This window comes from Puma concolor, chromosome C1 (assembly GCF_028749965.1).
Source record: "Puma concolor isolate L17-30 chromosome C1, mPumCon1.1.hap2, whole genome shotgun sequence".
Classification (NCBI taxonomy): Eukaryota; Metazoa; Chordata; class Mammalia; order Carnivora; family Felidae; genus Puma; species Puma concolor.
Window position 1 is genome coordinate 99,686,140 of NC_141674.1, and position 25,238 is coordinate 99,711,377.

At 42.0% G+C, this 25,238-nt stretch overlaps 1 protein-coding gene across 3 annotated transcripts in view; it reads left to right on the forward strand.

Annotated features, from left to right (window-relative positions):
- The window catches only part of SLC22A15 (solute carrier family 22 member 15), an 82,787-nt gene extending 64,348 nt beyond the window's left edge, over positions 1 to 18,439 (forward strand). The window contains exons 9-12 of one of the 3 annotated variants that reach the window (XR_015255019.1): positions 11,553 to 11,673; positions 13,612 to 13,688; positions 16,670 to 16,858; positions 17,237 to 18,439. Coding sequence is in view for 2 of the 3 variants with exons in the window: in XM_086717914.1 (XP_086574040.1) it covers positions 11,553 to 11,673; positions 13,612 to 13,684; positions 16,670 to 16,858; positions 17,237 to 17,326 (473 nt within the window). In the remaining variant the exon portion in view is untranslated. Of the gene's footprint in view, positions 1 to 11,552; positions 11,674 to 13,611; positions 13,689 to 16,669; positions 16,859 to 17,236 lie in introns of those variants that run through there. The other 2 variants (XM_086717914.1, XM_086717915.1) reach the window with 2 other exon arrangements.
- Positions 18,440 to 25,238: the final 6,799 nt, after the last annotated feature.

Sequence of the window (25,238 nt, forward strand, 5' to 3'; positions counted from 1 at the left end):
ATCACTAGGGCGAGAGGACAGGTGGCCACCCCCTTCTTTTGCATAATCCTTCCTGTGTTTGCCAGGAGTCATCTTAACTATTCCTGAACCTTTCTCTTCTTTGAGCTGAAAACATTTGTTCTCTAAACGTTCTTTGAACCTTTCCTGTTTACTTCTTAAAATATTTCGACGGCCCTCTTGTAAATCTCAGTGTTTTCAAAGTGCTCAGCCTTAAGCTGCCGGTTCCAGAAGTTCTGATAAATATATATTAAGAAGGACACCTAGTAGTTGGAAAAATTTTATTAGCATCTTGTCAGAACTTTTTGTAACCATTTTCCCCTCAATTTTTCCTGCCACATATATATTCCCTCTCTTCTTCCAGCCAATTTAAGTGTCCCAGTACCTGCCAACTGTTTTTTAGTACCTGAGTATGATTGTGGTTCTCTGTGTCTGAGGCACAGACCGACAGACGGACAGGCACACCCCTAGAAGAAACAGCCAGTAAGTTAGAAAACAGATTGCTTGGCGTCCCTCGGCCTGTGGTTTATAATTATTAGGCAAAGTGTCCTGCCCAGTGCATATTTGCACGTTGGGTGGCCTCCAAGTAAATGTTCTCCCTGGGGGTAGAGTCACCAGGTGGCTACTAACGCATTTTACCTGACTTCTATCTTTGCTTAAAGGATCCTAATTAAACCTACAATACTATCATTTATTAAGGGTTAACTGTATACTGGGTTGTCTTCATCTAGAGAAGATATTAGGTATTACCCCCATTTTATAAGGAAGCTAAAGTTCAGATAGGTCAAGCAACTTACCTAGGTTTGCACAGCAGGTAAGCAGCACACCTAGGATTCAGATTTCAGATCTTTCTGATTCTAAAATCAGTGCCTTTGGGGGAGTGCTGATTTGCCATCTTGGAGTTTTACAGCCAACGTATTCATTGCACATGGTGAGACTTTTGTCTTAGAGAATTAACGCTGCCTGATTAGAGTCAGTTCTTAACTCTTCAGCAGATAGGTCTGATGGGAATTGGCCAGGGTTCAAGAACCTGCACTGTCAGACTGACTGACACTGGGCTCTTACTGGCAAGGAGGTTGGTGCCTGGCAGTTACGGTCCTGCCAGAGTCTGAATACTAGGAAGTCACAGCACACGACCAGATAAACAAGTTTCATAGTTGAAACATTTCAAGGTGCTCCACTCTGAGCACCTCTCTATCTCATTTCTTTTATCTATCTTGATCTGCCCATTCTATTCACTTGACTTCTCTTGTGCTGGCCACGTACAGGACACAATTCATAAACAAGACCTAGTCCCTAGGCCCTAAGAGCTTACAGTCTGGTGAGAAAGATGAGTGATTAGAGAGAAGCAACAACAGTAAAGTCAGAAGGTGCCATGTGAGAATCGACACGGCAAAACACTATGGGGACTTCAACTTTGGACCATGATAGGAATGGAGACCAGCTATCCTCCTGTGTTAAATAGCCATAAAACCAGACAAATATAAAAAACTCTGATTTTTCAGACACTGGACAGCAGGCTGTCCAGGAAAGACAGTGATCCCCGAGGGGAAGGAAACAAAGTGCTCCCCAAGACTGACCTAACCCAGGGTGTCCAAGTCATGGTGCAGGGACAGGGAGCCCAGCACTGAACTGAGAAGACAGTATTAAAACCTGGGGAGGCCACGATTTCTAGAATTCGCTAGAAAAATGACTGAAGAGGAGTAAGATACACAGAGGATGAGCTCCAGAGATCTGCAGAAGGGGCCTCTGAGTCTTAGGCTGCTTCCTGATTTGTGCAGGAGTTTGAGGAAACCACTGAGGCCAGAGAGAGGACCACGAGGAAGCAGCATTTGGAATAATTCTTGGAATCCAAGGCCATGCCTAGTTTGTGTTCTTTTCAGCCAGATGTGCAGCATTGAGTAGAGACCTCCTGGGTCAAAGTAGCCCTACGCTAAAGACCTTCTCTGCATGTCCTCACAGTGCTTTAAAAATCTTAGAAGGATCAAATGATTCAAAGTAACAGCATCCCCTCAACAAAAAAAAAAAAAAAAAAAAAAAAAAAAGCCTCCCCCAAAAAACAAAGAAGAAAAACAAAGTAACAGCATCCCAGAACAAAGAGCAGTCAAGGAAGACAGTAAAATCCAGCACCGTCATATCCACAGTGTATGGCATCCAGCCAAAACTACCAGGCAGGATAATACCACCTATAACCAGGAAACATATCAATAGAAACAAAACCAGAAATGACCCAGATGATAGAATGAGGAGACAAGAACTTGAAAACAGCTATTATCAAGATGTTCCACACATTTAAGAAGATAGAGGAAAGCATGATCATCATGAACAGAGAAAGAGAGGATAAAAAAAAAAAAGACATCGTGTGACATCTAGAAATGAAGCATATGTTATATGAAAAACAAATCCAGTGAATGAGATTAACCACAGAAGATCACTGAAAAAGACATATCTAAAGAAACCATACAGAATGAAGCAGAAAAAAATAATTGAATGAAGAGTTAACAAGGTATCAATGAGTTATAGGGCAACACAAAGCCTAACGTGTATTTGTAATTGGAGTCGAAGAAGGAGGAAATAAAGAAAACATTATTTGCAGAAATGGCAGTCAGATACTTTCCTCATTTGATGAAAGCTATAAACACGTAACGAGAAAGCGTGTTCATCAAGAAGATGTAATAGTCCTGATTGTGTATGCATTTAATAACAGATTCAGAATACAGGAAGCGAAATTGGATAGAACTGAAAGAATAAATAGACAAATCCAAAATCATAGTTGGATATTTCACCACCCTCTCTCAACCACTGATAGAAAAACCAGACAGAAAATGCCGAAGGATATGGAGACTTGAACATGACCTAACTGCCATTTGTCGAACACTGTACCCAAATACAGCAGAACATGCATTCCATCTGAAAAGCGCATGGAACGTTTACCAAGAAGGGTCACATTTGGGCCGTAAAACAAGTTTCAAAAATTGAAAAGGATTGAAATCTTCCCAAAATAGTTATTTTTAAAAAATTTTTGAGAGAGGAAACACAAATTGGGGAGGGGCAGAGAGAGGGAGAGAGAGAGAGAGAGAGAGAGAGAGAGAGAGAGAATCCCAAGCAGGCTCTGCATTGTCAGCACAAAGCATGGTGTGGGGCTCGAACTCATGAACCACGAGATCATGACCTGAGCTGAAATCAACAGTCAGACACTTAGCTGACTGAGCCACCCTGGTGCTCCCCCAAAATAGTTATTTGATGAGAATGGAATTAAGCTAGAAATCAGTAACCAGAAGATATTAGGGAAATCCTCAGATATTTGGATTTTAAAAGACATTCTTGTAAAAACGGGTCAAAGAAGAAAGGAAATTGCAAAGGAAATTAGAAAATATTTTTAATTAAACAAAAATTATAATGTATCAAAGTTTGTGGGATGCAGTAAAGCAGGGCTTAGAGAAAAATTTAGTTGAAAAGTTTTCAAATTAATGATCTAAGGTTCTTTCTTAAGCAAATAATAAAAAAAAAGTAATGACAGGAGCACCTGGGTGGCTCAGTCGGTTGAGCGTCCGAATTCAGCTCAGGTCATGATCTCATGGTCCCTGCTGACAGCTCAGAGCCTGGAGCCTGCTTCGGATTCTGTGTCTCCCTCTCTCTCTGCCCCTCCCCCGCTTGCACTCTCTCTCTCAAAAATAAACATTAAAAAAAATTTTTTAATGACAAATTAAGCACAATGCAAAGAGAAGAAAGGAACTAATAAGAACAAATATCAATGAAATAAAAACTGGAAAATACTAGGGAAAAATCAATGAAACCAAAAGCTGGTTGTTGAGCTATATAAAGTCAGTAAACCCCCAGCCAAAGAGAGAAGACACACATCAGCAATATCAAGAATGAAAGAGGGGAACCCGTAGAACCTGTTGGCATCTATAAGGAATATTGTACACATTTTTATGCCAGTAAATCCAGCTTAGGCAAAATGGACCCATTCTTTCAAAGATACAAACTACCAAATCCTACTCAAAAAAGCAGATAACCTGAATAGACCTCTATCTATTAAAGAAATTTAATTTGTAGGTAAAAACATTCCTGTAAGAGAATTCCAGGCAGAATTCCAGGAAGAAATAATACTAATCCTGTATATTCTTCCAGAAAATACAGAAGGGAGGAATACTCCCCCAACCTCATTTTTGAGGCCAGCAGTTATCCTGATATAAAACCAAAGACCTTGCAAGAAAACTGCAGGTCAGTATCGATGACAAAAATCCTCAACTAAATATTAGCAAATTGAATCCAGCAATGCTCAAAAAGGGTAATACATCGTGACCAAGCAGGGTTTATGCTCTCAGTGCAGGGTTATTTTGACATTCAAAATCTAATCAGTGTTATTCACCATCTTCAAAAGCTGAAAGAAAAAAAATCATATGATCATTTCAATACAAGTAGAAAAAGCACTTGTCAGAATTCAATATCCATTCACTACAAAAACCATCAACCAACTGGAAGCAGTTGATCAAGGTCATTGGGGGAAACCTACAGCCAACATCGCATTTAATGGTGAAAAGCTAAGTACTTGTTCCCTAAGATCAGGACAAAGGCAAGGATGTCCATTCTTACCACTTCTATGGAACATTGTACTGAAATTACTAATGAATACAATAAGCCAATAAAGAGAAATTAAAGGGATCCAACTTAGAAAGGAAGAAGTAAAACTGTCTTTATTCACAAGGGTACATGGTCGTCTCCATAGAAAATCCTAGGAAATATTAAAATCTACTAAAATTAATGAGTTTCAGAGTCATGTGACACCCTTTTATTTCTATATATTAGCAACAAACAATTTAAAATGACAGAGGGGTGCCTGGCTGGCTCAGTTTGTAGAGCATGCGACTCTTGATCTCAGGGTCATGAGTTTGAGTCCCACTTTGGGCATAGAGATTACTTAATTCAATAAACAAACTTAGAAAAAATAAAATAGAAAGAAAACAATACCATTTATAATAAATTAAAAATATGATGTATTTAGGGATAAGTTTTACAAAATATGTTTCAGACCTGTAGAAAACTATAAAATATAAAATGTTGATGAGAGAAATAAAAGCAGAGACTACATAAATGAATTGGTGGTAATAATAATAATAAAAATAAATGAAGAGATTACCATACTACTAAAGGTCCAAAGATGTTGTTTAAGATGTCCGTTCTTCCCAAATCACACTGTCTTCAGTACGGTCAATCCCAATAAAGTTTCCAGCAGACTTCTTTTTGTGGACAGATGTCGACAAATTAATACCAAAATTTTTATAGAGATGTAAAGGATCTCGAATATCCAAACTGAGTTTTATCAAGAAAAACAAAGTTGGAAGACTTACCCTACCTGATTTTAAAACTTACTACAAAGTTACATGAATCAGGACAGTATGATATTGGCAGATAGGAATGGATATATAGATAATAGAACAGAATTTAGTATGAAATAAACCCATGCATATGGTCAGGTGACTTTTATTTTGTTTTTTGAGGGGCCTGAGGTTTTGATCACCCTTTAAAAATGTTTTATCCAATTATAACGTTACAAAGAGAAAAATGCATCTGGTTAATTGATTTTTGGCAACGATGACAAGTTAGTTCAGTGAGGAAGAGATAATCTTTTTACCACTTGGTGCTGGAATAATTGGATATCCGTGTGCAAAAAATTTGACTTCAACTTGCATGTCTCATCATATGCAGTAATTAACTCAAAATGGACGAGAGACTTAAATGCAAAGGCTAAAACCATACAACTTCTATAAGAGAACGTAGAGGCTGACCATATCAAACACTGACCATGATACAGGAGAACCAGAACTCTTATATACTGCTGATAGAAATGTAAAATGGTAGCGACACTTTGAAAAACATTAGCAGCTTATTTAAAAGGGAAATATACACTTGCTATATGACTCACCTTTTCTGAAGGGAAGCAGAAACACAGATTTGCACAAAGACTTTGATGCAAATGTTCGTAGTAGGTTTATTAATAATAGCCCCCAAACTGGAAAGAGCCCAATACCCACCAGCTGAAGAAGGGATAGACAAATTGTGGTATATTCATACAGTGAAATATTACTCAAAACATTAAAAGGATTGAACTGTGACCTACTGATACATACAACAACATGGATAAATGTCAGAAGCATTAATGGTAACCAGAAGAAGCCAGACACAGAAGTCCTCAAACTGACTCATTTCATTCATGTGAAATTTTAGAAATTTCTAACTTAGAAATTTAGAAAAACTATAGTGACAGATCTTTATGCATATACGGTATTTTTCTTTAAAAAAGGGGAAGCAAATGAATTGTGGGTTTTTGCCCGCAATTATGTATCATAGTAGAGGGCATACCACTGTCTTAAAGAATTTTAACATATATACGAACCATCCCAAATTTGCCGTATTCAGCCAGTGAATGAAGTGGACGATTAAGCTTAATTTTTACTATTTGGGGTCAGTGAAATATGAGTAAAACATTCTTTTTGTTCTGATGACGTCATATGGGCTCTAAGAAAACTTCCAGACAGCTAGTCCCAAAAATGATGGTCGTATAACTGCATCATTGGAAAAAACTTACAACGTCTTAAATTCAGTGCTTTGAAGGATACACGTGTTTTAAGAATTACCTTTTTTTCCCCCAAAGATAATTGAGTTTAATTTTCCTTTTTAAATCACTCTTTTTTCAAAGCAGTTACTTTGGATATTCACTGGTAATAGGCAGTAATATTTGATTTTATTTTCAGATCAAGGTCAAGAATCAAAGGATTTAGCCCAGTGGCTAAAAAGCACTACTAAATATTGATTCAGGATGACCAAAAGTCTAGAAGCTCCCCAAAAAGGAGCCTCAAAAAGGATAAGAGGGGTGCCTGCGTGGCTCAGTCGGTTAAGCATCTGACTCTTGATTTCGACTCAGGTCATGATCTCACAATTTGTGAGTTTGAGCCCCATGCCGGGCTCTGCGCTGACAGCCTGGAGCCTGCTTGGGATTCTCTCTCCCTCTCTCTTTCTCTGCTCCTTCCTCTCTCTCTCTCTCTTAAAACAAATAAATATACTTTTAAAAAAAGATAAGAAACAATTTTCTTTTTTTAAATTTAAATTCAAGTTAGTTAACATACAGTATAGTCTTAGCATCAGGAAGAGAACTCAGTGATCCATCTCTTACGTAGGACACCCAGTGCTCATCCCCAAAAGTGCCCTCTTCAATGCCCATCACCCATTTAACCCATCCCCCACCCACCTCCCCTCCAGCAGCCCTCAGTTTGTTCTCTGTATTTAAGGGTCTCTCTCTCTTTTTTAAATATGAAATTTATTGTCAAATTGGTTTCCATACAACACCCAGTGCTCATCCCAACAGGTGTCCTCTTCAATGCCCATCACCCACTTTCCCCTCCCTCTCACCCCCCATCAACCCTCAGTTTATTTTAGTTTTTAAGAGTCTCTTATGGTTTGCCTCCCTCCCTTTCTAACTTTTTTTTCCCCTTCCCCTCCCCCATGGTCTTCTGTTAAGTTTCTCAGGATCCACATAAGAGTGAAAACATATGGTATCTGTCTTTCTCTGTATGACTTATCTCACTTAGCATCACACTCTCCAGTTCCATCCACATTGCTACAAAAGGCCATATTTCATTCTTTCTCATTGCCAAGTAGTATTCCATTATATATATAAACTACATCTTCTTTATCCATTCATCAGTTGATGGACATTTAGGCTCTTTCCATAACTTGGCTATTGTTGAAAGTGCTGTATAAAAATTGGGGTACAATTGCCCCTGTGCATCAGCACTCTTGTATCCCTTGGGTAAATTTGTATTTAAGGGTCTCTTAAGGTTTGCCTCCTTCTCTGTTTTTATCTTATTTTTCCGTCCCTTCCCCTATGTTCTTCTGTTGAGTTTCTCAAATTCCACATATGAGTGAAATCATGTGATATCTGTCTTTATCTGACTTATTTTCCTTAGCATAATACACTCTAGTTCTATCCACATTGTTGTAAATGGCAAGATTCCATTCTTTTTCATCGCTAAGTAGTATTCCATTGTATATATAAACCACATCTTCTCTATCCATTCTTCAGTCAGGGGACATTTGGGCTCTTTCCATAATTTGACTATTGTTGATAGCACTGCTATAAACGTTGGGGTGCATGCACCCCTTTGAATCAGCATTTTTGTATTCTTTGGATAAATACCTAGTAGTGCAATCGTTGGATCATAGGGCAGTTCTATTTTTAATTTTTTGAGGACCCTCCATACTGTTTTCCAGAGTGGCTGCACAAGTTTGCATTCCCACCAACAGTGCAAAAGAGATCCTCTTTCTCCACATCCTCACCAACATCTGTTGTTGCCTGAGTTGTTCGTGTTAGCCATTCTGACAGGTGTGAGGTGGTATCTCATTGTGGTTTTGATTTGTATTTCCCTGATGGTGAGTGACGTTGAGCATCTCTTCATGTCTGTTAGCCATCTGGATGTCTTCTTGGGAGAAGTGTCTGTTCAGGTCTTCTGTCCATTTCTTCACTGGATTATTTGGTTTTTGGGTGTTGAGTTTCATAAGTTCTTTATAGATTTCAGATACCAACCCTTCATTAGGTAAGGAATTTTCTAATAAACAGAGCTGTCTGAAATTGACATGTGCTTCCTTGGGTGAAAGTGAATTCTCCCCAGATTCAAGTGGTGACTGCAGACTCCATTGGCAGGGATGTACAAGAGAAGTTTCAAGCATCTACTGAGGTGTTGGGCTTCTGTGAGCACTCTGTGGGTATGCGGCTGGAGCCAGGCTCCACAAATGTGTTACAGCTGGAAGTGTCCTGAGCTTCATGCAAAAGACTTCTTCCAGCTTTGGATCCTGCGGGTGTGTAGATAAAAGTCTTCCATGGTGTGCCATTAGAATTCAATTTTCAGGGGCGCCTGGGTGGCTCAGTCAGTTAAGTGTCCGACTTCAGCTCAGGTCACGATCTCGCGGTCTGTGAGTTCAAGCCCTGCGTCGGGCTCTGGGCTGACAGCTCGGAGCCTGGAGCCTGCTTCGGATTCTGTGTCTCCCTCTCTCTGCCCCTCCCCCGTTCATGCTCTGTCTCTCTCTGTCTCAAAAATAAATAAACATTAAAAAAAATTTAATAAAAAAAAAGAATTCAATTTTCAGGATGGTAATCCCCTAACCTGTTGTTAAAGATGTTAGAGTGTCACTATACAGTTCCGAAGGACGCCATCCTGTATGGATTGAAAACAGTCCCAGAGATCATTTGCAGTAAAGCAAATGTGCACATTTGTGTTGGCTTCAAGGCCACTGAATACCTTTTCTTGACATGCTAAGTTTTCTGGAAAATAATTGAAGAATTGCCCTTATTATTGGTTTAATCGATGAGATTGTTGATCTCAAGTGCAGACGTATTTCTCGGGGAAAATGCTGAACGGCATAGTTCTTTTTCCAGAAGCACTTCATGGCCTAAAATAATATATTCAGTCCTTAAGAGAGCTAGCGTGTTCTTCCAAATAGCCTGGCAGAAGAGGAGAAAGCCCCAGATGGTCGGGTTTGGCAATGCTTGGGCCACTGTGTTCAGGATGCCATCTTTAAAGTAGATGAGGATTTATTTCATAGTCAAGCAGGGAAGGCGAAGCATACTTTAGGATGGCATGTTTAAATAACCCCCTCCTTAGAAGTTGAAAGAACCTGAGCACAGATTCTTCTCACTAAATTAATTCCTATTGTAGTCCTTCTACTTCGTTGTTCCACAGATATGCATTGGGCACTGCTGAGTATTGTACTGTGGAAGACGGTATTGCCGTGAGGGGCACAGATACAACCAGATACCAGCCTTAGGCCGAAGTAACTCGAAATATTTGGGGCAGGCAAGATGGAAAAGTAAGCAACTGCAGAAGCGTGTCTGAAGCATGCCATTTAATGGATCAGGACATAGGGACAGTGGAGGTCAAAGGGAGGAAAGGATATTGCTTTTGAGTTATTTAAGGGTGGAGTGGTTTCAATGAGTCCTGCAGGCTGGCCCAAGGAAGGGGACAGGTGTGTTCCATTTGGCAGAAATGTCAGGGGCAATGAGAGGCAATTACTTTGGTGATTAGGACTTCACTGTTGACCTTCAAGAGCAGGACTTTCAGCAGAGGATGTTATTAGAAGTCAGAGCGCAGTGAGCTACAGGGCAGATGCATATGCGGCAACAGTGAGTTGCTTGCTCATTGAAGATGTTTGCTAGGGAAGGGGGAAAGGACAGCAGAGTCAATGAGATTTTTTTTTTTTTCTTAGAAGGGGAAATTGTTATTTTGAAAGCAGAGACTAGTGGGTTATGGAGAGGTTAAATATGTTTGAAAGGGAATAATTACATTGCAAGATCCCAGGGAGAATAATGTTAATAAAGGAAAGCAGCATGAGATAATTGATAGTATCTAAACAAAATTTTTTTAGTGTGTATTTTTTTGAGAGAGAGAGCACCAGCGGGGGAGGGGCAGAAAGAGAGGGAGACACAGAATCCAAAGCAGGCTCCAGGCTGACAGCACAGAGCCTGACACGAGGCTTGAACTCACAAACTGTGAGATCATGACCTGAGCCGAAGTTGGATGCTTAAGTGACTGAGCCACCCAGGCACCCTGACAGTAATTTTTTTAAGTTTATTTATTTTGAGAGAGACAGAGACAGCACGAGTTGGGGACCGGCAGCGAGAGACGGGGAGAGAGAATCTAAAGCAGGCTGTGCACTGTCAGCACAGAGCCCCGTGTGGGGCTCGAACCCACAAAGTCACAAGATCATGACCTGAGCCGAAACCAACAGTTGCAGGCTTAACCGACTGAGCCACCCAGCTGCCCTGATAGTATTTTTGATAGGGAAAGGAACTGCCATAAAATGTATTTTTGTATTTTATATAAAAACATTGCAGTAAGAAACTGAAATGTCATTAGTGGTTAGTGATTCAAGTAAGAAGTTGGGAAAGAAGAAAGATTAAAAGTAGTTCCATATTTAGAGGCTCGTTCTTTAAAGAACATTAATATTTGATACCTTCTGGTTGTAATTTATTGGGATTATTCCTTCTCGTCCAATGGAACACCAGGAAATACAAACTGCAGAGAGGAGATTTTCTGGACCTTGCCTCTGTCTGTCTCGTATCTGTCAGACTTACTCCACGTGTGCCAAGGCTTGTCATGCTACCCACCATTTCCCGTCACTGGTTGTTGAACAAGGCTGGGAAGGAGAGGCGAGTAGCCCCCAATGTGGATGAGACTTAACGATCCCCACGAAGCTTGCTTTTAGTAAAGAAGTATTCCAAGAGCTCTGCCATTGAGGAGTAAGCAAGTTCAATCGCCTATGATGACCGCCATTATGGACGACTTCACAGTCAAGACGCTGAGAACATTCGTGTGTGTGTGTGTGTGTGTGTGTGTGTTGTGTGTGCTTACTAAACCTTCTGAGTGTGTATTCAGTTTTACCACCTCCTCACTGTTTGAGATCCATATTAATGCCTCTGGCTTAGTTCATAATTGTGTCATTTAAAGGAGTTTTTCTCCCGGAAGGACCTCACGAGTGTTAACCCTTGTCCTCCTCAGACACGGGTGTGTTTGCAGTGGTGAACAGCCATTCCTTGTCTCTGCTCGGGAAGCTGACGATCAGTGCTGCCTTTAACGTGGTCTACATCTACACGTCTGAGCTGTACCCCACAGTCATCAGGTATGCCTCACACATCCCGCATGTTTCGCTGTAGATGCTCACAGCAACAGAGGTGTGGTTCTCATTCCACCGGGAGCACAGTGAGTGGGGGCCAGCAACAAGTCAGCGAGCAGCCGCAAGCCCAGAAGCTGTCTGTGTAGACCACACTTTGCCCGCTTGGCTGGGGAAGGCGGAGCTGTGTTTTGGGCCGAACTCCCTTGTGTAAATCGTGAGAGAAGTACTCTACGCAAAGCACATCCCATCACCCAAATGGGGCTCGGTTGCCATTCTTATTTCAGTGGACTTGATTGATTCAGTCACCCAGCCTCTGTCAGGCACAGACGGACAAGAGGACTGGGTCCGTGTTCTCTCAGAACCTACATTTGAACACAAAATATACACATCTGTAAAAAGATAATTCCAGGGGCACCTGGGTGGCTCAGTTGGTTGAGCGTCCGGCTCTTGATTCCCACTCGGCCATGCTCTCACAGTTCATGGGTTTGAGCCCCACGTCGGGCTCCATGCTGACAGTGCAGAGCTGCTTGGGATTCTCTCTCTGCCCCTCCCTTGCTCGCACCCTCTCTCTCTCTCTCTGTCTCTCTGTTCTTCTCTCTTTCTCTTAAAATAAATAAACTTAAAAAAAGATATTTCCATATAGTAATAAGTGAACAGGAGGTTTACGTATTGATTGTTAAGTGTGGTTTCTAACAAGTAGGACATGCTTATATGAAAAACAACATATTCGATCTGAAGTTTCCCCTTCTAAAAGAAGTCTGAAAACAAAAAATTAAACCCAAATTTGAAGGGCAGGGACCCAGCTTATTCTTCTCAGAATTGCCTCTGTGAACCCAGCGGGCATTCCCTAGGTCGGCCCTTCCCCAGTCGTTCTGAGGAGCGTTCCAAGTGTTTCCCACATCCATCAGACTTCCTGGTTCTTTCCGCCTATTAATATCAGCTCCCTTTTCTTCCAGTTTTTCCCAGACTGCATGTGATTGACTAGTCATTTCCTAATTATTCCTCTGACCTGTTTTCTCTGCCTGCTGGCTATGAAACTAGGATGATCATTTTGTCCAAACTGGGACACTCTGGAGAGCGGATATGGGTGGGTGGGGGGAGCGGTGGATGGCCACCTTGCCTGTTCCCTCGTTCCCACGCCCTACCCCCGTTTGCATGTCCATACTCCTCACAAACGTAATGTTCCTCGTTCCTATTTATAATGCCTGACCCTTTAATCGCCAGTTAGTTGACTTTAACTAAATGGGCAAACTTCTCAGATCCTAAAGCCCTGGGTCTCCATGGCTATATTAATTCATAGCCATGAGAACATTTGACACAAAACCCATGAGAACATTTGGCAAGAAATATTCACATGGTCATTTCTGTACTATTCTCTATAGTAACCGCACTGTCCAGTATGGTAGTTACTAGCCTCACGTGGCTATTTAAATTTAAATCCGTTAAAGTGAAATAAATTAAAAATCCAGTTCCTCGGGGTGCCTGGGTGGCCCAGTCAGTTAAGCATCCGACTTCAGCTCAGGTCATGATCTCATGGCTCATGAGTGTGAGCCCCACATCAAGCTCCGTGCTGACAGCTCAGAGCCTGGAGCCTGCTTCAGATTCTGTGTTTCCCTCTCTCTCTGCCCCATCCCTGCTCGCACTCTGTCTCTCTCTCTCTCTCAAAAATAAACATTAAAAAAAAAAAATCCAGTTCCTCATTCTCACTAGCCACATTTCAAGTGCTCATAGCCGCAGGCATCTAGCAGCTTCCATACTGGACAGCGCAATTATAGAACATTTCCAGCATCTCGGAATGTTCCGGTAGGCAGCACTGCTCTACAGGAGCCTGTGCCTCCTCCACTGTGTGATTCATGATTATAGGTCCACTAAGCCATGGCATCTTTAAATTCTACCCCCCACCCAGAACTTACTGACTTTCCCCCCTTTTTTTATTCCTTTCAGGAATGTTGGGCTTGGAACCTGTTCTATGTTCTCCCGAGTTGGTGGGATTATCGCTCCCTTCGTCCCCTCACTGGTTGGTTTGTACCTCCTAGTTTTGTTTTTCTCGATCCTCTGCTTTGGAAATGCTTATGCTTTTGAGTAGAAAGGGGTAAGGAGCAGTTGCCACTTACGATCAGCCTGACCCAAGTGTGAACCTTGTGCCTTCTAGATTAAGGACCCTTTTAGGTGACGGATCCCTCGGGGCAGATGGACTCGTACCAGAGGCTCTGACTGTTTGCTTCTCTGTATTTACTGGAGGGTTAGCTAATGCCAGCTTGCCCCTTCCCGTCTCCATTCGTAGGTTAGTCACTTAGCGAATATTTTTTAAGTTTCGGCTGTGGACTGGGCTCTGTGCTGAGCACTTCAGCACACATCGTCTCAAGTACTATTCACAGCCACCGTGTGAGGCAGCATTATCGTTACCCTCTAATAAAGATGAGAAATGCAGCAGAAGCAGATTAACTTGCCCGATGGCACACCACTTAGAATAAGAAAACTAGGGGCGCCTGGGGGGCTCAGTCGGCTAAGTGTCCGACTTCGGTTCAGGTCACGATCTCACGGTTCGTGAGTTCGAGTCCTGTGTCGGGCTCTGTGCTGACAGCTCTGAGCCTGGAACCCACTTCACAGTCTGTTTCCCTCGCTTCCCGCCCCTCCCCCACTCGCACTCTGTCTCTCTCTCTCTCAAAAATAAATAACCGTGAAAAAATTTCTTAAAAAGAAAATTAGAAGAGGAAATACGCCTAGCAGTGTGTCTATTAAGAGTTTCTAGCATTTTCTAAAGTTCATGGTCAAAAGATAGACTAAACGGCAGTTCTGAAGATCCTTCCTGAACTTGACATGTTCAGGTTCTGTGACAGAATCCATGGAGCCCTACGCATGGCTGTGCTTGGTCTGACCTGTGGCCTTGCCAGCCAGGACTCGGCAAAGGCTGACTAGATTGGGTGTGCGGATAGCTGTTTGTCACTCGGGCAACTTTTCTTAGCACTTCTTAGCAATGCTGGCGGGCCAGGTCCACGGACCCAGCGGGGTTCCCTCAGGACCAGCCCAGAGGGCCCTTGCCTTCACGCAGGATAGAAGTCCAACACGAGCCAGCAGGAGGTGAAAGCAGCATTTACTGAAGATACAGAGAGAGCAGGTACACACAGAGTGAGTGTCCGAGAGACTCAGAAAGGAAAGGAGAGAGTCTCGTCATTGTTCAGGGTCAGGGTTTTTCTTGAGGACGGGGCTCTGGGGGTACGTGTCCTCTCAGGCAGCCAGGAACCGGTTGGATCAAGGATGAGGGGCCAGGTGTTACACCTTGGAGCCAGGGGATCTTGGCCATGAACTGTCTACCCCAGGGGTCTGGAATACGCGTGCGATAGCTTCCTCTGGTCATTCTCACTTGCCCCTTCCTTAGATGTTATCTGTTCTAGAGAAATCATTAACTCCTTGTCCCTTACAAGGACATATGCTGTTTACATTACAAGGCATGTGTAAAGTGGGGTGAGGGTACAGGTCCTAGGAAGACTAGAAACAGGTAAAGCAGCAAAGCCATGAAACAGCTTTCTCTCTCCCAGGGTCCCTTCGGTTTCCCTGTCTCACTAGTACAGGAGGATGTCTTGGAAAAGCCTTTCCTTTCTTTCTTTTTCTGAGTCCACTTCCTTCTCATGAGTATCTCTTTCCGTGTTTCATGCTTAATTTTGCATTACAAGACCATCCTCTCATACGGATTTGCTCCATTCTGCAAAATGTGTCTGACATCAGGTGTTTGTCTCTAAAGATCTCCGACTTTGGATGGCCCTCCTAGAACGTTAGAAAACCCAGCACTCTGTCTCTACTGATCCCTGCTCAGTTGAGAAGAGATCAAAGTGTTGTGTCTCCCTTGATTCAGCAACACACCCACAGTGTTGGACGTGTGTTTCCATGTGGGTGGCAGAGGTGAGATTCTCCCCTCCCCGCTCCCCATCACCTCCATTCCCCCCTGCCCTCTTCTCGATCATCTCCATCATCTCTTTACTTCTGAAAAATCAGGAACTTATTAAATCCGAGAGGAGATCCTAACTAGTAGTGGTCTCACCCACAGAGTTTGGAAGCCCAAATGAGAAGATGATAATACCATTCTTGTGCAGGAATTTAAGAATGTTAATCAGCTCAGAAAGGCCCAGAGCAGCATCCCAAAGATAGTTTTCTGTGTTATCTTTGAACCTGTGTGTGCCTAAAAATTTTTTTTTAACATTTATTCATTTTTGAGAGACAGAGACAGAGCACACGTGAGGGAGGGGTAGAGAGAGAGGGAGACACAGAATCCGAAGCAGGCTCCAGGCTCCGAGCTGCCAGCACAGAGCCCGACGCGGGGCTCGAACTCACAAACCGTGAGATCATGACCTGAGCCAAAGTCGGAAGCTTAACCGACTGAGCCACCTGGGTGCCCCGAACCTGTTTGTGTTTAAAGAAACTATGTTAATATTCCCGAGAATGTCTTTTGGATCTCTGAAGCAATGCTTGAATTACCGTGTTCGGTTCAGGTAGTTTCCAAACCACACGGGGGTGCTAGGTTCTTCAGGCTTCTCTCTTTCTTTTCGGGGTGTTTACACCCTTAACCCCTGTCTTCCTGGTTACGGTGCCGAATGAATGAGCGAGCATACGTGGGATTGTTTGGCCGATTCCAAGGTTGAGAACGTCAAAGTTCATCGGGAGCGAGTATCTGGGGAGTCTCCTAAGTGAAAAGTATGTGGAGATCCCCGTGTTATAAGAGAGTCACCTGGAGCAAAAGCAGTACCCACCCCACTCCTTCTGATCCCCATACCTCTGCTGCCTTTTTATGTTCTCGCTCTCCCTTCTGTGTGGCCGAGCAACCACTCGGTGATTTTCCAGGGTCTCTCTCGTTGGGGAACAAGTGGCTGACAGTACATTCTAGTGGGGAGGCGTGAGTTGGGTAGTAAATGTGGCAGCTCCTCGGTCGTAAGACTACTGATGTCATGTGCTGGGAAACGAATACTGAGTTTTTGTATGGTTTTTGTTCTACTCTCTGCCCCCACAGAAATATGTGCAGTGGTCCTTACCCTTCATTGTCTTCGGAGCCACCGGCCTGACTTCGGGCCTCCTGAGTTTATTATTGCCAGAAACCCTTAACAGCCCATTGCTAGAGACATTTTCTGACCTTCAGGTGTATTCATATCGGAGGCTGGGGGAGGAGGCGTTATCTTTACAGACCTTGGATCCCCCACAGGTATGGTGGTAGTTTTTTTTTTTTTTAACGTTTATTTATTTTTGAGACAGAGAGAGACAGAGCATGAACAGGGGAGGGGCAGAGAGAGAGGGAGACACAGAATCGGAAGCAGGCTCCAGGCTCCGAGCCGTCAGCCCAGAGCCCGACACGGGGCTCGAACTCACGGACCGCGAGATCGCGACCTGAGCTGAAGTCGGACGCTTAACCGACTGAGCCACCCAGGCGCCCCAGCAGTTGATTTTTTGAGAGAAATAAAGATGGCTCGTGATTCATTTACTTTCTTAGACCACTTTAGGGCCAATTCTTAGGGGAAATAGATGTCATAAAAATGCATCTGTCTGTCGAATGGCAAATAATAATTTGCCTTTCCTATTTCAGTCTTCAGACAAGGAGAACACTTTAGGGAGTGAGAGTGAGGAAGAGGAGGAGTTTTTTGATGCGGATGAAGAAACACAGATGATTAAGTGAAGAGCCCCCGAGCCTCCGTCACAAGCAGATGATCTCCTTGCCTCTGGTCAAGGCAGGCTTTTCTGGGAAACTTCAGAGAGTTGTCGAAATACAGGCTTGAACGTACATGGAAGGTACTCCTTATGGGCTCATTGTTTTCAGGCACCAGGGAAGATGGAGAAGACATTGCATGAGAGAAACATCACCATATCAGGGGAACAGTCGTCCAGAATTTACGTTCAGTTCAGAACCTTGACATCTGGCCAGGTAGCTCAAATCCACATGCCGGAGGGGAAAGCTAATTTGTTTCTGGAAGTTTGATCGTGTTGCTTATCTTTCCTCCTGACCTAAAGGCAGACATGTAAAATTTGTTCTCACCACACTAGTGGGATAAGAGAAACCACCCTTCACATCTCATCTGAATACCATATCTGACGCCTCCCCCTTACCATTTGTGCCTCACTCACCAGGAATCTCTTGAGGCAGATTGGCGTTAGCATTTCACTTTGGTGCCAGAGGAAAAGCACTGAGAGGTGACTGTGTGTGGCCTGAGGCCTCCAGCTTTACCCTAACTGATGAGACCTGGGTCCTCAGCTTGGTTCCCAGGCTAATGGTTGGCTTGAACTCCTTGTGCCGTTGGTCCCACAGACAATCCACTCGGAAAAGCCAAGTGTATTGAAGGGATTCTCTCAGAGCCAAAGGCATGGCTGCAGCTGCTTGTTCACTCCCTTTGACACTCAACTTGGGTCATTTCTTCAGTTACGACTTGTGTGCACCTCCAGGAAAATTTCCATCTCAGATTCTAGTACCAGCAATAACTTCAGAACTGTGTCAGTAAGTGAGGAAGCTTTTAAAAACGGAGGGCAGTTAAAAAATGACATGTTGAGGGGCGCCTGGGTGACTCAGGCAGTTAAGCGTCCGACTTTGGGTCAGGTCATAATCTCTTGGTCCGTGGGTTCGAGCCCCATGTCGGGCTCTGTGCTAACAGCTCTGAGCTTGGATCCTGCTTCAGATTCTGTGTCTCCCTCGCTCTCTGACCCTCCCCCGCTCATTCTCTCTCTCTCTCTCTCTCTCTCTCTCTCTCTCTCTCTCTCTCAAAAAGGAATAAACATTAAAAATTTTTTTAAAAAGTGACATGTTGAGCACTTGGATGTTAGGGGGGAAAGGTGCTTTTTTAAAAAAAAATTTTATGTTCATTTATTTTTGAGACACAGAGCATGAGCAGGGAAAGGACAGAGAGAGAGGGAGACACAGAATCAGAGCAAGTTTCAGGCTCTGAGCTGTCAGCACAGAGCCCGATGCAGGGCTCGAACCCACAAACCCATGAGATTGTGACCTGAGCCAAAGTTGGACACTTAACTGACTGAGTCACCCAAAGGGTGCCATTTTTTACAAGGAAGGAAAGAACGTGACCTTTCACAATTTTGTGTTCTATTTTGGTCATTGTGCAACAAGGCACTTGGGTAACATTTAAGAGCTTGAACACTTCTAGTCCCAGATCAGTCTCTGCCTGTTTAGTCAGAGTGGAAAGCAAGTAATTTCATAGGAAATGGTTTTCTGTGAAGTACCACCAACTTTCAAATAAATCGGTCGCACTTAGTTTTCTAAAATCATATGCTGAAAATCTGTTTCCCTAGAAACTTGAGTGCTCTCTCAAATAGGAGTGGTACTAACCTGGAGTCAACAGGCTTGCACAGCATTGCTTTTGGTCACTTTCCCAACAAGGAGCATTTCTGTTTCTTCAGAATTTCTCTTTCTACTAGCTCTTGGAGAGAAGGGAATTGCATTGGAAGTAAAGAGAAGACGTCATTGTGACTGCTTCTGGAAATCTTGGGGGCATCCCCCCCCCAAGTTGGCTCTGACACTTCCCTGTCCTCTTCCACATTAACCTCATGGTTTGCACTATATTAGCCTCCACCTTTGTGTTCAGGTATTTTTCTGTCCTTTATGCCCTTGATCATGTTTTAAGTTCTTCATAAATAAGGGCCATCTTTACTGCTGTTTGTTTCTCTCTGCCATGCCCAGAAGAATATGGGCCCTAGACCCAGTGAGGATCTAATAAATGTTACTGTTCCTAGCCATCAAGAAAACCGTGGAATTCTTTGCAGTATCATTTTTATAAATCCCAGATCCGGCGGGGCGCCTGGGTGGCGCAGTCGGTTAAGCGTCCGACTTCAGCCAGGTCACGATCTCGCGGTCCGTGAGTTCGAGCCCCGCGTCAGGCTCTGGGCTGATGGCTCAGAGCCTGGAGCCTGTTTCCGATTCTGTGTCTCCCTCTCTCTCTGCCCCTCCCCCGTTCATGCTCTCTCTCTGTCCCCAAAAAAATAAACTTTGAAAAAAAATTTTTTTTTTAATTAAAAAAAATAAATAAATAAATAAAAAATAAATCCCAGATCAGGCAAATCTGACCCAAACCCCCAAACTGTGGAATCCTGCTTGTCTTTCTCTGGCAAATGGAGACCCTGCCCACCACCAGGAGAGGAAGAGAGAAAGAACTTACAAGGACACTTAGAAGCTCTTTTTAATGGTCAGGCGTTAAAAATAAAACAACGATCTAGCATATATGTGCTCTTTGGTCAGTTAGCACGGCCTTTGCATTAGAAGAGGAATACATCCCGTTATAGAAAATTTGGAAACTAGAAGGTAAAAAAAAATCTATCACTCATAGGCCCAACGCCCAGAGGCAACCAGTGTGGTGGCTTTGTTCTAACTGAAGACCAGTTGGGAACCCATCTCTCGGTTGGCACTGGGGTTCCCTCTGCCTCTGGCTAAATAGAGGAGGATTCTATTAGCCCCATCCCTGGGTATCGTCTTTTCCCAGCTATGGGGTGGAAGAACAGAAGGAGGACACACAGTTTGAACACATGTTACTTAAACAGGCCGGGCAGGTGATCAGCTGCTCGTGTCAGCTAATTAGGTAGTCATTTCTTTCTAGATGGTCTTCTGGGGAAGTTTAATAATTACTGTGTGTTCACTGTACTGCCTTTTATAAAATCAGGTTTTGTTTCCTTTTGGTATTAACTGTCGAAGACTGCACATGTGTGTATTCGCATTGATTAAATGATCAGAAAGCTAATTTACAGGTAACATATTTTGTTTGTGCAGGTGATTTGTAAAAAGCATCCTTTTAATGTTTTTATTGCATTCAAAATTAAATTTCTTTTCTCCTCACAAGCAGCTAGAGAAATGTAAGACGCCTAAAGGTCAAAGGTCTTATAACAGCTGGTTCGGAACCTTGGTACCACACTGATACGTTAAAAGATACTGTGCTGTAGTTTCCTGATTTGGTGAGTGAAAACCACTGCCCGTTGAAAATGCAGTATTTGTCATTTGGCTGCTTTCGAGCAATATGGACATTCTTTAGTATTTAAAAATGAGCAAATAGGGGTGCCTGGGTGGCTCAGTCAGTTAAGCGTCTGACTTCAGCTCAGGTCATGATCTCCTGGTTGATGGGTTCGAGCCCTATGTTGGGCTCTGTGCTGACAGCTCAGAGCCCGGAGCCTGCTTCAGATTCTGTGTCTCCCTCTCTCTCTGCCCCTCCCCAACTCGTGCTCTGTCTCTCTGTCTCTCAAAAATAAATAAACATTAAAAAATTTTTTTTAAAGGAGCAAATAAACACGATACAACAAAAAAGCACATGAACGTGTCTGGGGCACCGCTTACATGAATATAATCTAGGCAGGTGTTTTTGTGGAGGTCAAGTTGATGAAGATACTGTTAGTAGATTTGTATTCTCAACAAAAACATGGAAATAATTGTCACTAGTATATCAGAATTAAAATACAGCTCTCCAGTAGGACTTAGTCCTCTGTTATAAATTCTTATTAGATTATTGGTTCTGAAATTAGAACAGTATCTATAAAGGATTTTTTTTTTTAAATAAAGTGCAGGTATTTAGGCTTCCTGTTAATTTAATAAAGAATCACAAAGCATAGGTCTATTTTGTTGTTAGAGAATGACTCAGGATGTATGGTAGCATCTTTGACAAACTGGGCAAATACAGAATCTGCTGGAAATTACGGGTGGTATATGCAGCAGGGGCTGTAGCAAGAGAGTCATGGCCCAATAGCTAGGGCACAACAGGTAACTATAAAAATATTTTTAGAGAGAAAAATGCAAAGATAATACAGTGTTGGAAAATTCATCTGTGTCACATATTAAAGGAGAAAGAACTTAATGATTACGTCAATATATATGTAAATATTATTTGGCAAAATTCACCTATTCAAAATAAAAGGTATTAGCGGATGATGAATCAAAGGAGACTTCCTTAGCAAACTAAGGGATATTGTAGAAGACGTGATGAATTAGCACACAGTGTCTCTACACCTTCCTGGGACCTTGGCCTCCAAACTTTCTTGATCATGACCCACAATAAGAAATGTTTTCTTTTTTTATTTTTATATATATTTTCTTTCTTCCTCTTATTCTTACTTTCTCTTTCTGTTATCCCTTATTTATGTGTTTAAAATATTTTTTTTACTTTCAACCTTTTATTTGGTAGCATTTTTTTTTTTTTGGTATTTTAATTTAATTTTTTAAGTTTACATCCAAGTTAGTTAGCATATAGTGCAACAATGATTTCAGGAGTAGATTCCTTAATGCCCCTTCCCTATTTAACCATCCCCCCTCCCACAAACCCCTCTGTTTGTTCTCCATATTTAAGAGTCTCTTCTGTTTTGTCCTCTGTTTTTATATTATTTTTGTTTCCCTTCCCTTGTGTTCATCTGTTTTGTCTCTTAAAGTCCTCACGTGAGTGAGGTCATGATTTTTGTCTTTCTCTGACTAATTTCACTGAGCCTAATACCCTCCAGTTCCATCCATGGAGGTGCAAATGGCAAGATTTCTTTCTTTTTGATTGCCGAGTAATACTCCATTGTATATATATACCACGCCTTCTTTATCCATTCATCCATCGATGGACATTTGGCTATTGTTGATAGTGCTGCTATAAACATTGAGGTGAATGTGTCCCTTCGAAACAGCACACCTGTATTCCATGGATAAATGCCTACTAGTGCAGTTGCTGGGTCGTAGGGTAGTTCCAGTTTTAATTTTTTGAGGAACCTCCATATTGTTTTCCAGAGTTGCTGCACCAGTTTGCATTTCCACCAGTAGTGCAAAAGAGATGATCTTTCTCTGCATCCTCGCCAACATCTGCCGTTGCCTGAGTTGTTAATGTTAGCCATTCTGACAGGTGTGAGGTGGTATCTCATTGTGGTTTTGATTTGTATTTCCCTGATGGTGAGTGATGAGCATTTTTCCATGTGTCTATTAGCCATCTGGATGTCTTCTTTGGAGAAGTGTGTATTCATGTCTTTTGCCCATTTCTTCACTGCATTATTTGTGTTTTGGGTGTGGAGTTGGATAAATTCTTTCTAGATATTGGATACTAACCCTTTATCTGATATGTCATTTGCAAATATCTTCTCCCATTCCATTGGTTGCCTTTTAGTTTTGCTGAGTACTTCCCTTGCTGTGCAGAAACTTTTTATTTTGATGAAGGCCCAATAGTTCATTTTTGCTTTTGTTTCCCTTGCCTCTAGAGACGTGTTGAGTAAGAAGTTGCTGCAGTCAAGGTCAAAGAGGTTTTTGCCTGCTTTCTCCTCGAGGATTTTGATGGCTTCCTGTCTTACATTTAGGTCTTTCATCCATTTTGGGTTGATTTTTGTGTATGGTGTAAGAAAGTGGTCCAGGTTCATTTTTCTGCACGTCGCTGTCCAGTTTTCCCAGCACCACTTGCTGAAGAGATTGTCTTTATTCCATTGGATATTCTTTCCTGCTTTGTCAAAGATTAGTTGGCCATACATTTGAGGGCCCATTTCTGAGTACTGTATTCTGTTCTATTGAGCTATGTGTCAGTTTTTGTGTCAGTGCCATACTGTCTTGATGATAACAGTTTTGTAATACAACTTTGAAGTCCGGAATTGTGATGCCTCCTGCTTTGGCTTACTTTTTCAAGATTGCTTTGGTTATTTGGGGTCTTTTCTGGTTCCATACAATTTTTAGGATTGTTTGTTCTAGCTCTGTGAAGAATGTGGGTGTTACTTTGATAGGGATTGCATTGAATATGTAGATTGCTTTGGGTAGTATTGACATTTTAACAATATTTGTTCTTCCTATCCAGGAGCATGGAATATTTTTCCATTTTTTGTGTGTGTCTTCTTCAATTTCTTTCATAAGCTTTCTATAGTTTTCAGTGTATAGATTTTTCACCTCTTTGGTGAGATTTATTCCTAGGTATTTTTTGGGTTTTGGTGCAATTGTAAATGGGATCAATTCCTTGATTTCTCTTTCCGTTGCTTCATTATTGGTGTGTAGGAATGCAACCAATTTCTGTGCATTGATTTTATATCCTGCCACTTTGCTGAATTCATGGATCAGTTCTAGCAGTTTTTTGGTGTAATTTTTTGGGTTTTCCATATAGAGTATCATGTCATCTGCAAAGAGTGAAAGTTTGACCTCCTCCTGGCCAATTTGGATGCCTTTTATTTCCTTGTGTTGTCTGATTACAGAAACTAAGACTTCCAATACCATGTTAAATAACAGTGGTGAGAGTGGACCTCCCTATCTTGTTCCTGACCTTAGGGGAGAGCTCTCAGTTTTTCCCCATTGAGGATAATATTAGTGTTGGGTCCTTCATATATGGCTTTTATGATCTTGAGGTATGCTCCTTCTATCCCTACTTTCTTGATGGTTTTTATCAAGAAAGGATGCTGTATTTTGTCAGATGCTTTCTCTGCATCTATTGAGGGGATCATGTTGTTCTTGTCCTTTCTTTTATTGATGTGATGAATCACACTGATTGTTTTGTGGATATTGAAACTACCCTGCATCCCAGGTATAAATCCCACTTGGTCGTGATGAATAATTTTTTTAATGTATTGTTGGATCTGGTTGGCTAATATCTTGTTGAGGATTTTTGCATCCATTTTCATCAGGGAAATTGGCCTATAGTTCTCCTTTTTAGTGGTTTTGGAATCAAGGTAATGCTGGCTTAATAGAAAGAATTTGGAAGTTTTCCTTCCATTTCTATTTTTTGGAATGGCTTCAAGAGAATAGGTGTTAACTCTTCTGTAAATGTTTGGTAGAATTCCCCCTGGAAAGCCATCTGGCCCTGGACTCTTGTTTTTTGGGAGATTTTTGATTACTAATTTGATTTCTTTACTTTTGGTTATGGGTCTGTTGAAATTGTCTATTCCTATTTCAGTTTTTGTAATTTATGTTTCCAGGAATTTGTCCACTTCTTCCAGATTGCCCATTTTATTGGCGTATAATTGCTCATGATATTCTCTTATTATTTTTATTTCTGCTGTGTTGGCTGTGATCTCTCCTCTTTCATTCTTGATTTTATTTATTTGGATCCTTTCCTTTTTCTTTTTGATCAAACTGGCTAGTGGTTTGTCAATTTTGTTAATTCTTTCAAAGAACCAGCTTCTGGTTTCATTGATTTGTTCTACTGGTTTTTTTGTTTTTTGTTTTTTGGTTTCGATAGTATTGATTTCTGCTCTAATCTTTATTATTTCCTGTCTTCTGCTGGTTTGGGGTTTTATTTGCTGTTCTTTTTCCAGCACTTTAAGGTGTAAAGTTAGGTTGTACATCTGAGACCTTTCTTCCTTCTTTAGGAAGGCCTGGATTGCTATATACTTTCCTCTTATGACTGCCTTTGCTGCATCCCAGAGGTTTTGGGCTGTGGTGTTATCATTTTCATTGGCTTCCATGTACTTTTTAACTTCCTCTTTAACTTCTTGGTTAGCCCGTTCATTCTTTAGTAGGATGCTCTTTAGTGTCCAAGTATTTGTTATCTTTACAGATTTTTCTTGTGGTTGATTTCAAGCTTCATAGCATTGTGGTCTGAAAATACGCACGGTATGATCTCAATATTTTTGTACTTGTTGAAGGCTGATTTGTGTCCCAGTATATGATCTGTTCT